Source organism: Pleurodeles waltl, chromosome 1_2, assembly GCF_031143425.1.
Source record: "Pleurodeles waltl isolate 20211129_DDA chromosome 1_2, aPleWal1.hap1.20221129, whole genome shotgun sequence".
Taxonomy (NCBI): Eukaryota; Metazoa; Chordata; class Amphibia; order Caudata; family Salamandridae; genus Pleurodeles; species Pleurodeles waltl.
This window is the reverse complement of record NC_090437.1, coordinates 447,277,262-447,291,623: the sequence shown is the minus strand read 5'-3', so window position 1 is coordinate 447,291,623 and position 14,362 is coordinate 447,277,262. Positions and strand designations below refer to the sequence as shown.

General features: G+C 43.4%; 1 protein-coding gene across 5 annotated transcripts in view; it reads right to left on the bottom strand.

Annotated features, from left to right (window-relative positions):
• Positions 1-14,362, bottom strand: part of C9orf72 (C9orf72-SMCR8 complex subunit) — a 228,434-nt gene that overhangs the window by 117,699 nt on the left and 96,373 nt on the right. For all 5 annotated transcript variants that reach the window (XM_069240640.1, XM_069240656.1, XM_069240670.1 and 2 more), the window contains one exon: positions 12,982-13,046. In XM_069240640.1, the coding sequence (XP_069096741.1) occupies positions 12,982-13,046 (65 nt within the window). The remainder of the gene's footprint in view (positions 1-12,981; positions 13,047-14,362) is intronic.

The following is a 14,362-nucleotide window of genomic DNA, read 5'->3' as shown; positions in this document are numbered from 1 at the left end:
TTTATGGAGGCTTGCGCTGCTGGAGCATCACTTTTTTTTGATGCTCCAGTGGCACAAGCCTCTCAGTCATATCTATGAGGTGACGCAAAGCCTTCCTGAGTGGTTTTGAATGGCGTTGTAGATATGGAGAAAGGCAAAACAGCTGCATTGCCTAACTTTGCGTCGAAGAGGCGTTCCATGGGAGTAGTGGTGGGTGTTCCCATGCAACACGCATGGATTTTGACACTGCCCCAGATTTACAAAATCACGTAAACTGGAGCAGTGCCAAAACCTTACGCCTCCCCAGAGCAGGCGTACTGAGGAGAAATGTTTTCATTTCTCCTTGTTTTTTCCTCTTTCCATGCGTGTTGCTATCTGCCGCACATATAGAAAGAGGCACAATGCCTCTCTGGATTGTTTTTGTGTCGGAAGGTGTCCCTTCCTGCACAAATACAATCCTGCCTATATTGGCGCTAGGCAACAATTGTGCGCCAGCGCGGGGGGAAAGGACAGAAATGCCCTGTATTTCATAAATACAGTGCATTCCTGCCCTTTTGTATTGGCGTGGGGCAGTGTAGCAAGAAGACTTGTGGCACTGTCCTATGCCAAATCCTCATAAATGAGTACCTTTGTTTTTAGTCACACCCTTGACAACGCCCCCACACTCACTGACCTTTGGTTTGCTAAACACTGTTTGATATTATTTCCTCACAGTAAAAATGATTTGCTGTGGGAAATGGGGACGTTTATTATTGTTGTTGATGATGAGGAGTACCAGGTTCTAGAAATTTTTATCAGAAGGGGGTCCTTTCACCTAAATTTTTTTAAGAGGGGGTCCCAGCATCAAAAAGTTTGAAGACCTCTGGGCTAGGCTTACAGGTGTGTTAAATTACTACATATGGTTGCTCACCCCATTCAGATCAATTAAGTACCACCTGGCTCATAGCGGAGTAGCACTTAAAAGGCTGCAGAACAAACTGGGAATATCGAGGATTGAGCTTCAGTAAAGGCTCAAATAACAACTCTCACTCATACTTGCAAAACAATGAAAAATAAAAATTCTAGGTTCTATGGGACAAGACCCCATACCCATGGTTTCTAGTCATGCCGTCTACTGCAACCTACCCCTCTCCGCAATGCCCAAAGACAATGGGAGGAGCGAGGCTGGGGGACAGTTTTTAAACATGTCAAGGGAGTGGTAAACAGGTGCAGCTGTGCTAGCAGAAACAGACACAGTGTGGCAGGGAAGTGAACCGCTCTGATGGCTGCATATAGTCGCCATTTTAGAAGGACCCAATGAACAAGAAAAATATGTTAACGAAGCAGCACCTATCCATTGATGCACGAGCCTCACCTGTGCGTCTATGAAGAACACAGTGGTCATTATAGAGTCACATAATATGATCTCAAAATGTGGTAACAAGTAGGGCTCAGTCACAGGGATTTCAAATGATCTCCATAATAAACACTGGTCTATTCCAAACTCACACCCTGTGTTAACTTTGCGGGGGATATAGCCAAGGGAGAGAAAAGACCGCTGTCGGCCACAAAACTGTCTCAATTTTGGAAAGGTGCGAAAAGACCAGGCAACCTCTATCAAGCTGTTGTTTGGTCACCATAGATCTGATAAGGACACTTAATTAATGTCGAGAGATCTATGTGAGAGCCTGCGAAAAGTGGACGCCTTCTTAGAGCGGTGTTGCTTAGTTCCCAAACAATCTCTGCATTCTGTATAGGGGGTCTCAGTTCCAAGAGGTTCTATCAATACGCTGTCAAATGATCACCATTTTGGACACAAGTCTTTTTTAACTCAAAACACTATCTTCACTCGGTCAGGCACTTGATCGGGGTAGACACAGGACCCCAGTAGGTCAGAAAATGGTCGCAATTTAAGAAGGATGTAAAAGAAAAGCCCAGATCCAGTGTTCCTATTTTCATTATAGGAACAGCTCGTCGTCCCTGCCTCAAATCCTGCTAGTTGTATCTCAAAGCCAGTGTTATAACTTGATAACTAGACCACAAGGTCTAGCACAAATGATGGGCCTTGTTGTGGTATAAAGTCAATTCGGGGTGGAAGGGAAAGGGTGAATGAGCTTAAAGGCATAGTTAATGAGTCAGTCATCAATCTTGCCCCACGGAATCGCATCATTAAGACCAGACGTGTTGAAAGTAGGAATATCCACTTCTGTTTCCTCTGGAACAGTTGTTGTTTGGACATGTCAAGACAGGACTCTAGGGGTACAGGACCGCCAGGGCTGAAATGACGGAAGCACCGCCAACAGGCTGGCGGTGCTCCCCTGGTCATTATGACCGCGGCGGAAGTGCCGCGGTCGCACCACCGGGGCCAGCGGTTTCCCCACCACAATGGCCCCGGCGGTAGTAATCCGCCAGCGGCAGCGCTGCCCAGGGGATTACGAGTCCCGCTACCGCCAGCCTTTTCCTGGCGGTTTGAGCCGCCAGGAAAAGGCTGGTGGTAAGGGGAGTTGCTCTGCAGACAGTGAAAACCAAGACGGGTGCAACTGCACCCGTCGCACGGCCGCAACACTGCCGGCTCCATTTGGTGCCGGCTCCCATGTTGCGCCCACATCCCAGCTGGGCCGGCGGGAGGAAACTCTGTTTCCGCCCGCCGGTTCAGCGGGGATGTCATAATGGGAAGTGCGGCTGCATTGACGGCCGCACAGCGGTTACAACTTGGCGGGCGGCAACGCGGCCCAGCAGGGATGTCATAATGGGCACCGCGGGAGTGCGCCCGCATTGGCGGCCGCACGGCGGTTACACCGCCGCCCGCCAGTGTTATAGTGAGGGCCTAGAACAGTCCACCCTAAATCATGTGGAGTATGTCCTGATTCTAAAAAGTGTGTACTCATTCTAGTAGCATTCTTTTTACATCTAATCACAGCCCAATGTTCCATAATCCTGACCTTGACAGGTCTTGCCATCATACCTATGTACCTTCTCTCACAGGGACACACAATCAAGTAAAAGCACTTTTTGGTATTACAATTGGTATGATTCCTTTGCACCCAAATTACGGTGTCATCCAGGTTCAGTTCCTTAGACGGTGCTGTTAGGTCACAAACATTGCACGAGCCACATGGGTAATGTTCAACTACATGTGGGAGATCCCATAGTGATCATTGCGTGTTCTTTGGTCTATTCTGTGGTCTTGTGTCAATGTTCATGTCTTTCAGATTCTAGGTACGTGTGAAAAACATGGAGTGGGTAACTCAGGTGTCCCTGTTCTCAAGATAGACCAGTGCTTTTGTATTATTTTTGGATGCAGTTTGAATCAGGTGTAAAAGTGGTCAGGCACAAGTAAAAGAGCTGCTCTATTGTTATTCCTGGCTTTTGTACGTGCTAATCTCATGATATGAGCTGGGTAATGTTGTGCTCATAAGTTAGAGGACAGTTTTTCAGCCTGTGACTCTTAATCCATTGTAGTGCCACAGCTGTGGCACAGAAACTGGCCATAGGGAACATTCTCTCTCAGGGCCTTTGGATGATGGCTATCCTAAAGTAACAGGCTATTGCAGTCTGTGGGTTTCCTGTGGGTAGTGGTAGTCAGTCCCCCATCATTAAAGGAAACACTGCCTTGAAACACTCTTGGTGAATCTTAAAAAAAGGATTCAAAGTAGTAATCCAACCACAAAACCGGTCACAGGAATCTTGTGTCCCATGCCAAAAGAACAATATGTTGTCTATATAACAATGCCATAGAAGTATATTGGCATTGTAGGGGTTACTGTCAAGGAAAATATTTTATTTTTCTAAATGGGCCATATGGTGGCAAGCCACCTAGGGGCAAAGGTACTCCCCATATAAGTCCCCTGCGTTTGGTGATACAGTTGACATTTAAAAAAAAAAAATCTGTGTCAGTGTGGCGCACTCCATGAAAAAACTCACAGGGGTAGGAGATGTTCAAACATCTTAGAGAAGTGTGCTCTCAACGACCTCCAAAGTGGCTTCCTATGGAATGTTTGTATAAAAGGCCTCTACATCAAGGGTCTCTAGTAAATCATTCTCAGTAGTACCATTGGTTTCCTCAATCAGGTTAAGTACATCTCTAGTGTCTTTCAAGATTTATGGCACCTTGGTCACAAGAGGCTGTAGGAAATAATCACAAAATTTAGACAAAGGCTCCAAGAAGAAGCCCATTCCCTAGACGATGGAGCATCCCAGAGGGGGGGTAACACCCTTGTGAATCCTATGTAGAATGATAAAATAAGGTATTCTGGGATGTAAGTTTACCAGCCGCCCCATGTTTACTAATCCAATCCTGACTTTCTGTGCTAGCGACCATCACATTTATGCATGTTTTAAACATGAGTTAGGATCTTCATCGATACAGTTGTAATATTTCCTCACAAGTGTTATTTTTCTTCTTTTTCTTCTATGAGGTTGGTTTTACAGTGAATGGAGGACGACTGTAGGTATCCACATTTTTTTTTAAAGTAGCGTGACTTGAAGACACTTTCCATTCTAAAATGTAGATTAGGTTTACTAATCTTAATGAATTGCCAAAATCCTTGTTGACGGTAAGGGCAAGAAACATGTTAGTCGATATACACTTACAACCGTGGGCCATCTGGATCATTGCATCCATTAGCGACCATGATTTTTGTTTTTAATCATAACAGACGAGACCCCCTCATTAAAATAGTTTCTAAGTATCTCAATTATTTTAGTTACTTAGCCACCAGTCTACACTTGGAGCACCTTATTTGTTAGTTTCACACCCAACATTGAAAAGATCTCTGGCAAAGTTCTCCCTTTGCCAGAGATCTTTTCAGCATCTTTTCAGCACCGGCTTAATGAGGAGCTAGCCTGAGGATGAAGCATAACACACAATCGGGTGTGTGAGGGCTCTTGCTCCTGAGCATTAGGATCCTCTGTGATCCAAGAACTCAGTTTACAACTGACCATGCTTTCCCCCAAGGGTTTCACTCCATTTTCCGGCTCACTATAGTAGTAACTGCATACTTTTTGCCAAAGATATGCAAATGAGGAGCTTGTATGCTGGACCTTCAAGTACGCCTAGCTCCTTCACGTTTAGAGACTAAAGAGGACTGTAGCCATGCAAGGATTTCAGGATAGCTACCGACCATTCAAATTATTCCAATTTAGATTCACTACATTTAAATATACTCAACCATCGAAATTCTGCCCTGGGCTACTTCTATAGGCCTCCCGACATTTTCAAGCCTTTGCGTCACATTCCAGTCCATCCCATGACAACTGAGAATAGATTCTCCCCACTTATAGGGCTTGATCAACTCGAGTGACAGAGGGCGAATCAGGTGGTATAAAGCCATTGGACGGCCAGGGAGCTGGCGGGGAAGCGCATGTCTGATCTATCTAACTCTCCCCCTCCTCTCCCCAACTTTGGATAGGTCTGTTGCAATTCCGCAGCTGAGCCCTGGTGTTTCTGTGGGAGTTGGCTTTGCTTCCTGGAATTTCGCAGGTTTAAGCACCAAACTGGAGAACCCGGAGTGGATTAATTTTATCGAAACCTATGCGTTTTTTTGCTTACAGGTAACATCACTAGTGGAAGATTTCTATAAAAGAAGACTAGAAACGCTAGTGGCTCTTACCTTTCCAGGTCTTGTTATCCAGACTAATTTGGCCTCCCCCCATTATCAGCTCATCCTCCTGAAGTGGGACACTGAACATATATTATTAGTGAACTTATATTATAATGTGTTTGATACTAATAATTTGGTTATTGTGAAATCTTTGCAGGATGACATGGAATTATGTTTGAGTGCCTTGGAGTGTAGCCAGGTAATTGTTTGGATGGGGAACTTCAACGTTTAACACTGTACAGCTCCCACTAAATCTTGTGACTTCCTGACCACTGACGGAGAGCCTATGCAATTGTGCCATAGTCATTTGGGGGATGCATTTAATCTGCTTTAGATGAAGCACAACTTGATATTTGCCCTAGACTCCTCTAGCAATGGCCTAGTTGAGACCCCTACATTAGCGGGCATGGTCGTTTCAGTCTTATCGATTTTATCCTGCTCTCGCACAATCACGATAAGTGGTCACACAGACAGGAAAAGGCAGGATTTAGTCTATTCATTCCCTTCACTGTTATCTTTTAGTGCCAACAAAGGGCTGACTGTAAGCTGGGGTAAAGTCGATGAGGACCCTTTCCTCTCAAATTTGATTGGTTCCTCCTACAGTGAGTTCATGCAATGTTTGGAGGAATGTGAGGGCGGGGTTTGAATCAATACTAAATAGTTTTGATAAAATATGCCGGGTAGCATGAGAGATGCTTACTGTCATCACGAAGTCCACCCGATTGAAGCAGACTAGATAGTTAAATACTACTTGTACTAAGGCCCACAACTTAATATTGAAGTCTCTTGAAGATACACCAAGAGATCAGGAAAGGGTTTGTTCCTGTAGAAGGGACTAGAAGGTTGTACTACATGCCAGGAAATGGCTAGTGAAGGAGGAAGCCTATCATGATGTGGTCAAGGATACGGAGCTAAAGAACAGCAGTCTGTTCTGGCAAACAATGACCGGAAATTACCTGAATAACGATCAGGGCAGTGGTGGATACAGTAATTTTCCCAGAGGTATGGGTCAGGCACTTCCTTACAGCTATATCAGGAATCTCTTATATTGGAAGGGCAGGTGACTATTAGTTCTCAAACAACGCCATCATTAACTCGGTTGGTTACTGCCTGACCTGTTTGCAATCTAGATATAGAGGTCTCTGATGTAATTGAGGCTATTAAGAAGTGTCCTGTACTGAAGGCGCCAGGCCCAGTCGGGATCCCAGCCGACCTTTTTGGTGTCAATTTATCTCTGTGGGCTCCCCTTCTGACCAATGTTCTCAAGGTTGCACTTCACATGGGTCCCCCAAAGTCATGGTTGCATGCAATAATTGTACCCATTGTTAAAAAAGGAGCTGAGGATGACCTGAAGTGTTATCGGACGATCTCTTTAATCAATTCGACAGCTAAGGTAATGGGCAAAGTCCCAGTGGACCATTTGCTAACCTGGGCGAACTACAACAACATCCTTTCTGATCTTTAGTTTGGGTTTCAGGCATGGCTGAGAACTGTAGAGCAATGCCTTAACCTGTATAAGTTAATAAGCAAATACACACTGGCAAAGGGGGGCAAACTATGTGGCATACGTGGACGTGAGCGCGGCCTTTGACTCAGTCAACAGGCCGAAGCGCTGGGCAATAATGGCTGAGATGGGGGTTGAGCCCACAATCATAGATTTCCTGAGTGAGCTCCATACTGATGTCATGCCAACTGTAAGATACGGTCCAGCAAGAGAAATCACAGAAAGTTTTAAAATAGAACATGGGGTACGCCAAGGGTGTACGTTGGCCCCTTTTCATTTTTCTCTATACGTTAATGGCATAGAGAAGCACCTTCTGAATATATTGACAATGACTGGCCAACGGTAGGTAGGTGCAGTATTCCTGCTTTGGCCTATGCCGATGATACTGTTCTGCTGACAAGAACTGCAAATGGGTTGCAACCACTACCAGATCAGTTTTGCATCATTATGTCCAATTTAGATCTAGCAGTTAATCAGTCTAAAACACAGGTTATGGTTTATGACCATCGTGCTAGGGCTTGCAGGACTTTTTTTTTGTCAACAGGACTAAGATCAGGAGGGTTTTATGGTACTCCTACCTTGGCGTGCTATTTGATGATAGAAAGAGATGGCACACACTGTAAGATGGTAGGGTAGCTACTTTAGCAGTCTTAGGTTTTGCCACTAGATGAAGCAGCAAACCTATTAAAGAGTAGTTGGAAATCTATACAGCCAAATGCCGCTCCGGTGCAACCTATGGTGCAGGTGTTTGGGGCATTTGTGATCAGCGGGGGCTGGAGAAAGTGAAAAACGGGTTCATAAAGCAACTGCTCGCTGTACCTAAATCTACCAGCAATCATGTATGTCAGCTGGAAATTGGCTATGGGCACATAAGCAATTTTGTGAGATTGCAGCCCCATCTGCTATGGTTAAGGATTTGGACGGAGGAAGGGACTATGTTTAATCGTGCAGTCCTGAATGATTGCCTGGCCCTGGAAAAAGTCTTAAAACACCTTGGCTCTCATATATATCCAAGACCTATAATTGGGTGTCCTTAGAAGAGTTTTTCCTGAATCCTACCACCTTCAGCCCCAGCTTTCGGAAATATTTGACAAAAGTCTTCTTAGATAGATGTGCAGAGGAAAGGATATCAACAAATGTTGGTCTGTCGACAGTTGTAGCTCACACCCAAATTATAACTTGCCTAGGCACTGTGGGTGAATAACCTACAAAACAGGTAGCTGTTGGTTAGATTATGTTTGAACATTGCTCATTCTCTAGTTGCGTATCTGACACATGGTAATTTTTCCACTACTCTCCCAGCCTGTCTGTGTGATGGATTGTCTACACAAAGCACTATGCACTTTATTCTCTTTTTTAAATTCTATTCTGCACTGAGATCTGCATACATTCTACCATTTCTAATTCAGGCTAATATAAGGTAGTGCAGGGCTGCCCTGGAGTTTCTTCAAAGGTTATCCACAGTAAAGTTATGCCACTTCGTGGCAACTTATATGCAGCGGGCTATACGCCAGCGCTCTGTCATGACTAGTACAGAATTGTCTTGGATAGTGATTGTCTTGGGCTTCGAATGCTCAAGCTGTCGCTGTCACTTAAAGTACTTTATGATGTAATGTCTAACGTGGCAGCTCTTAATAGGGTTTAACCATAAAGTGCAATAGTATTTCTGTTAGTGATTATGTTTCGAAAGTAGTATATACCATTGTTTTCTCATGTAAATTGACTGCTTCTTATCCTATTTAAATTGATCTGTTTGGGACCCTTTTAATATGTTTAAATAGTTTTATGATGTATTTGTTGGTTATTCGTACTTTTATGAAATTTAATAAAATTCGAATAAAGGATTGAAGAAATATATCTCAGGTGAATTTCCTGAAAACACAGAAAGAATCTGACCTTTGTGGACCAATAACAAACACTTTGAACTATGCTATGGAATGAATGTTTGAAATATATTTAGAGGTATTTTAGAATGAACATCCAAAAGGTTATATGCCACAGTCAGTATGCAGTATGCTTAGGGTGGGGCAAAGTAAGTACTTTCCTAACTGTTAATTGACCATCACCTATCTGAACCTCTCGATACCACACTTTCAATTTCAGACAGTGGCGTATACTAGACAGAGTGACAGACTGCACAGATGGGAGCCTAGAACTCAATGGCAATAGTCAAATAGGAAACAAAAAGACTGACATTGCAGCACTGACTCACTACCTGGCTGGCGCCAGGCTATATACTGTCTCAGGGGCACATAACCCATAATCCCTCAAATTGTTTCTGAAAGTTTGGCGGATCAGAATATCCAAAAGGTACCTTTTCACAAAAGTAAAGTCTCTACTAGCAAATACACTCTAAAAAGTTCCTGCTGATGCTGTGCTGCTCCCAGGAAACCGCAGCTTAGCAAACACAGTCCTTCCTGTAATGACAATCAGGAGACCAGCGCGCATGGATTGCTGCCAGACCCAAGCTGATAGAAATCAGCTTCTATTAGTAGCTGGAACAACTCTGGCTTGACTATCTATCTGAAAGTGTACTACTGTGTAATGCCTTGCACAAGGCGACATCAGGATCATTTTTTGAAGACCAGACTTCTTGTTTGAAACTGCTGTGGTTTGACTTCAATAAGACTGCATTAAGTTGATATCCATTGTTTCTTAAAGCTGCACTCTTTTTGAATCTCTCCCCAAGATAAAAATTATTCCTTTGGATCAGACAGAATTTCGAGATGGTATTGGGTAGAATTTATCAGCACTCCACACAAGTTTTGTGAAATATACACTAATCCAAGATAATTATGGGGTTGTATGTTTCCTTTTATTGGTTTCAACTTTTGCATGATTTATCCAACACGTTTTGCTCAGGCCAGTGCTCCAATGAGCTTGTTCAGTGTTCCGCTGACATATGCTTATGTCATGGTTCAGGCATCAATAGAACAGACGTCATAAGCAACAACCTAATTCAACCAGTTTTCTGAATATTAGTCAGTGTTGTGCCTCTGTGCAAAACTGGGTTGCAGTAATCGCAGACGTGCTCATACAGAAATCAGGAAGTTGTGCTTTATTCCCTTTTCCCCCTCCTTAGACTCAGAGGTGAGGGGAATCCCACGGTGGTAGTGGCTGTCCCAACATGCAGAGCAGGGTCCCCTGGGGGAGGGGAGAGTGTGTGTGTTGGTGGTGGGGGGGGGGGGGAGGTCTAAAAGCAGAAACACAAAGCATACGCCAATACGAACAAACAAAAAGTTACCATCAAGAGAGTGGTCAAGTTTTCAAAATCCTTCACAGGGCACTCGCAATGAAGCGAGTGGCAACATGCAACAGCAGATGGAAGCCATCTGGAGAGATTAATGCCTCATGGGAGAAAATCCACCTGTCTGTGCTAGCCAGATTTCAATTTCTGTAAAGGTGCCTGCTAAAGTATACTGGGTCAATAAAAAGTTTTATTAGTTTAATGTGTGTTTAGAATCATCTATTTCTCACAGACATTTTACTTTCAGTCACTTGGTCTGGAATCACTGATTTGCATCACTGCACCACGTAATTATGTGCTTTTAACCCAAGAATGGGAAATAACATCCCGTAAGCGGCGAGCACAAGGAGAGGCCAGTCCCTGCCCCGATCCACCCACTGTTACCAACTGGTAAAATCGGATTCAGTGTTTCCACACACAGTAATCCAGGAATTCTGGGTGCCAGAACATTGGTCAGTTATCAGCGTGGAGTATTGTCTCAGAGGTGCTACTCTGGCCGACTTGTTTGTCTCTAGACTCTCTTTTTCCGTTAGTCTCCCTCCTTCACATTGAAACTCCAACTCCTTCTTTGGTCTCAATCTACTGTGCCACACACTCTCTCTAGTTGTCCTTGTTTTTTATATAACCCTCTACATTCCACTTTAGTTCCCCCTCCCTGTTGCGGCCCCCTCAAATTAGCTTTCCATCTAGCTCTTCCACTACTCTCTCTGCCTCCATTTTTCCTCTCATTCTTTCTCTGCCATTCTGTCCTTCCCATATCTCTTCTGCTTCTTTTCCCGCCATGCTTCTTCTTTTCTCTTTAATTGCCCTTTTCTTCATTCTATCCCTCATCCACCATCACTCACTCTCTTTATACCCCAGCTCCTGGCCTTCACTTTTCTGCATCCCTTTAAAGCCTCCTGACATGAGGGGAAAGATACATAAAATGCACATAACATCTTTTTCTTGTGAAGCCATCGGAGAACTTTTTTTGGTAAGCACGTGCTCCTGTGTTTATAGCCTAACCTGAACCAACCATCAGGAAAACATCTCTCAGCCGAACTGTGAGATGCCATATCCTACCCTACATGGCAACGCAGATGCAATCAGCAGTAGTGGAGAGCCTAACAAAGCATTAAGATTGTAGGATACTACAATGCAACTAAAAGACTTCATAAACAGCAACATAAAAAAGCAGATGGAAAATAAGGGCCAGATTTATATGTTGGCACTAAGCATACTCTGTCGCAATAGCAACTAAGCAAGCTTACTGCCAACAAAATGGACCGCCTGCTGAATTTAGAAGCGGGTGGACCATAGTTTGGCCACAGTGAAGGCTACACTGTCTCTGCAGTCTCCAAGCTTCTCAGATGGCCCGAAGGGGTAAGGGTCGTCAGAGAATTGGCTACATGTTTACCTGCTCAATTTGACTGGGCGGACATAAATCAATTTTTTTACTGCCGGTCATAGTTAGGAAAACCCTAGTGGTAAGAGGCAATAAAAAAAAATACAAAAAGCTACCTAGCCATCGGAGATGACTGCCATACAAAGAAGGGGGGTCTTTGGTTTTATTTATTTTCAAAAACAAAAACCACTTTCGGGTTTTGTTTTTGAAAATAGTTTACAAAAAAAAAAAACGTTGGAAACGTCACAGTACGGCTCAGTCACTGTGAATGATTGAAATGTCTGTCGGACTGATGGACATTTCATAATTTGGTGATCAAGTCCTCCACCAGGGGGACGGAGTAAATTACTCTGTTGCTCCGGAAGAGGATGGCCAATCCTCTGAATAATAAATCAAGCACTAAAACCCCAACTAACAGGGCAGTCAGAATGCAAGCAAAATACATATCTGGCACTTAATGTTAAAATATAATGTGCACAAGCTTTGTGCAGTAAATCAACGTGGAGGGAAACAATATGTAAAGTGGGCTGACCTGCTGCCCTATTCTGTATGATGTGGATGCAAATTGTGAATGACAGTGTAATTGAGCAACGGATGACGCCTGCTGACCAAACCCCTTCTATGCTTGTTTAACATGTATTATTGTTTTGGAAAAACATAGTCAGGCAAAACAGCCAAAGCCGTCTCAAAGATCAGATCTTAAAAGAGCATCAACTTCATTAAATCAGTTAAATAATCCTGCAAATGCCCCCATCACCCATACTCCAAGTCTTAAGTAACTCTACTTAGTGTCATTTTAAAAGCACTCCCCAGATGCTGCGGGGTGTGGGGGGTGTAATGAGTTGGTGGTGTAAGGTGTTGCTCATTCCACGACAGTTACATTCTCCTATGCCAAAAGACATCCAAAGGATACAATAGGCAGGCAACCAAAGCAAAACATGTAACGGTGGGCATTCTCTGTTAACTTATTCCACATGCTTCTTCTCATGACATCACAAGCCGCAACACCCATCTGAGGCCATTAGAGGGTGGAAGCCAGAGATTGTGAGTACTGTCCAGAAACAGATGTAGTTAGTACCACTCATTCATTGTATGTGTGGCGACAACACTGGAGAAGATACGTTTGACCTAAGACATGCTAATAAAAAAAACACCAGTGGTTTACCTCCTTCTGCAAGTCTCTCTCCCCTTGGTCCATACAATACTAGATAACAAAAAATGCAACGACAAAACGCATTTGCTACATTTCCAGAATCATGGAAAACAAAAGTGTTAGACAACATACTTGCGAAGGAAGTCCTCATGGCAGCTGTCTCCAAGGTCGTCATCATTTAAAACGCTGTCTTCGATCTGAAGTAAATACATAAAAAAAAAAAAAAAAAAAAAAAGAATCAGTCTTTCGACAAAGGTGAATCACACTGCTCAGGGGAGGGGACTGAAAATCCAATTTTACAAATATCAGTGGTCATTCGGTTTTACTTCAATCGCCTAATCCATAATCATTCCGATACACTATGATGTCCTTTATCCCATTGAATGCAGAATAGCTGAAAACATCATTTAAAAAAAATAGTTTTTATAAAATAGCTAATACGAGCATTTATTCTCAAGTCTACCAGGCATGTGGAAATCATTAAATTAGTGTGATGAGGCAGTCCTGAGCCTCATCACACGGCACTCCATGCCCTAGGGGTGTAGGGGATAATATTATGCCTTAAGAGAATTTATTTCTGTGTGAACATGTGATGAGTTTGGGAGAAATCTGAGGATAGCACCACAAATGTGGTGTTTTTTTAAATAGGTCTATTTGTTTTTGTAGTGAATGCTAAATGCTTTGTTTGTCTGATTCAAGGTATTTCTTCTAGGGTGGGTGGTACTGCTATGTCGTATTTTCTTGGGGCAGGAGGTTCATTTTTTAGGGTTGATTGCGCAAGAGCTCTGGCCTGTTGTAATCTCTCTGTGGGCTTTTAACCACGCCCACTACTGCTATTTATTCTTTGTGCTCTTCTTAAATGCTTCATTTTTATAGGTGCATTTTGTGAATTGTCCCTCCTTTGTGTGCTGAGTTCCCTCCCAACGATTTCACTATGTGAACATTTTTGTTGGACATCACACTACATCACGCTTCCTCCTGTTACAGCGTGTGATGGCCCTTCCTCTGGTTTCGGTTTGCCTTTCATCCCAGTTGCGATCCTTTCTAGACATTCATACATGGAGCCAATATCTCTCGTGCTCACGCTCATGATGGCTGTGGTGCTTTGAAATGACTCACTTCTGTCAACTGTTCTACTTTTAATTTTCAGTTTCTGTGGCAAAAAAGTCTGGTTAGGAATTTACAACACTAATAGCTCTAACTTGAGCAAACCAGAGATCCGTTGTATTGCAAATGCTTGTTCTCTAGGTTATTTCTTTTGTTTTGAGTGGGAGAGGGTGCTTGTACTAATGAAGTTCAGACAGAATGCAACTGGGCTGCCAGTGTGCGCCTCTTTGTTAAGTCTGCCCTTTGTTATTTCTATATTTAGGATAAGGTATGTAAAGTTGATTGATATACCATTCCATTTACGTGGTCTTGCCTTTTAGGATGATGGGCGATTAAGGGGCTAAGAAAATACTTTGAGCTTGTGGGGATTCTTGTGTTGCAGCCGAGGTTACATCCAGATCCCAAA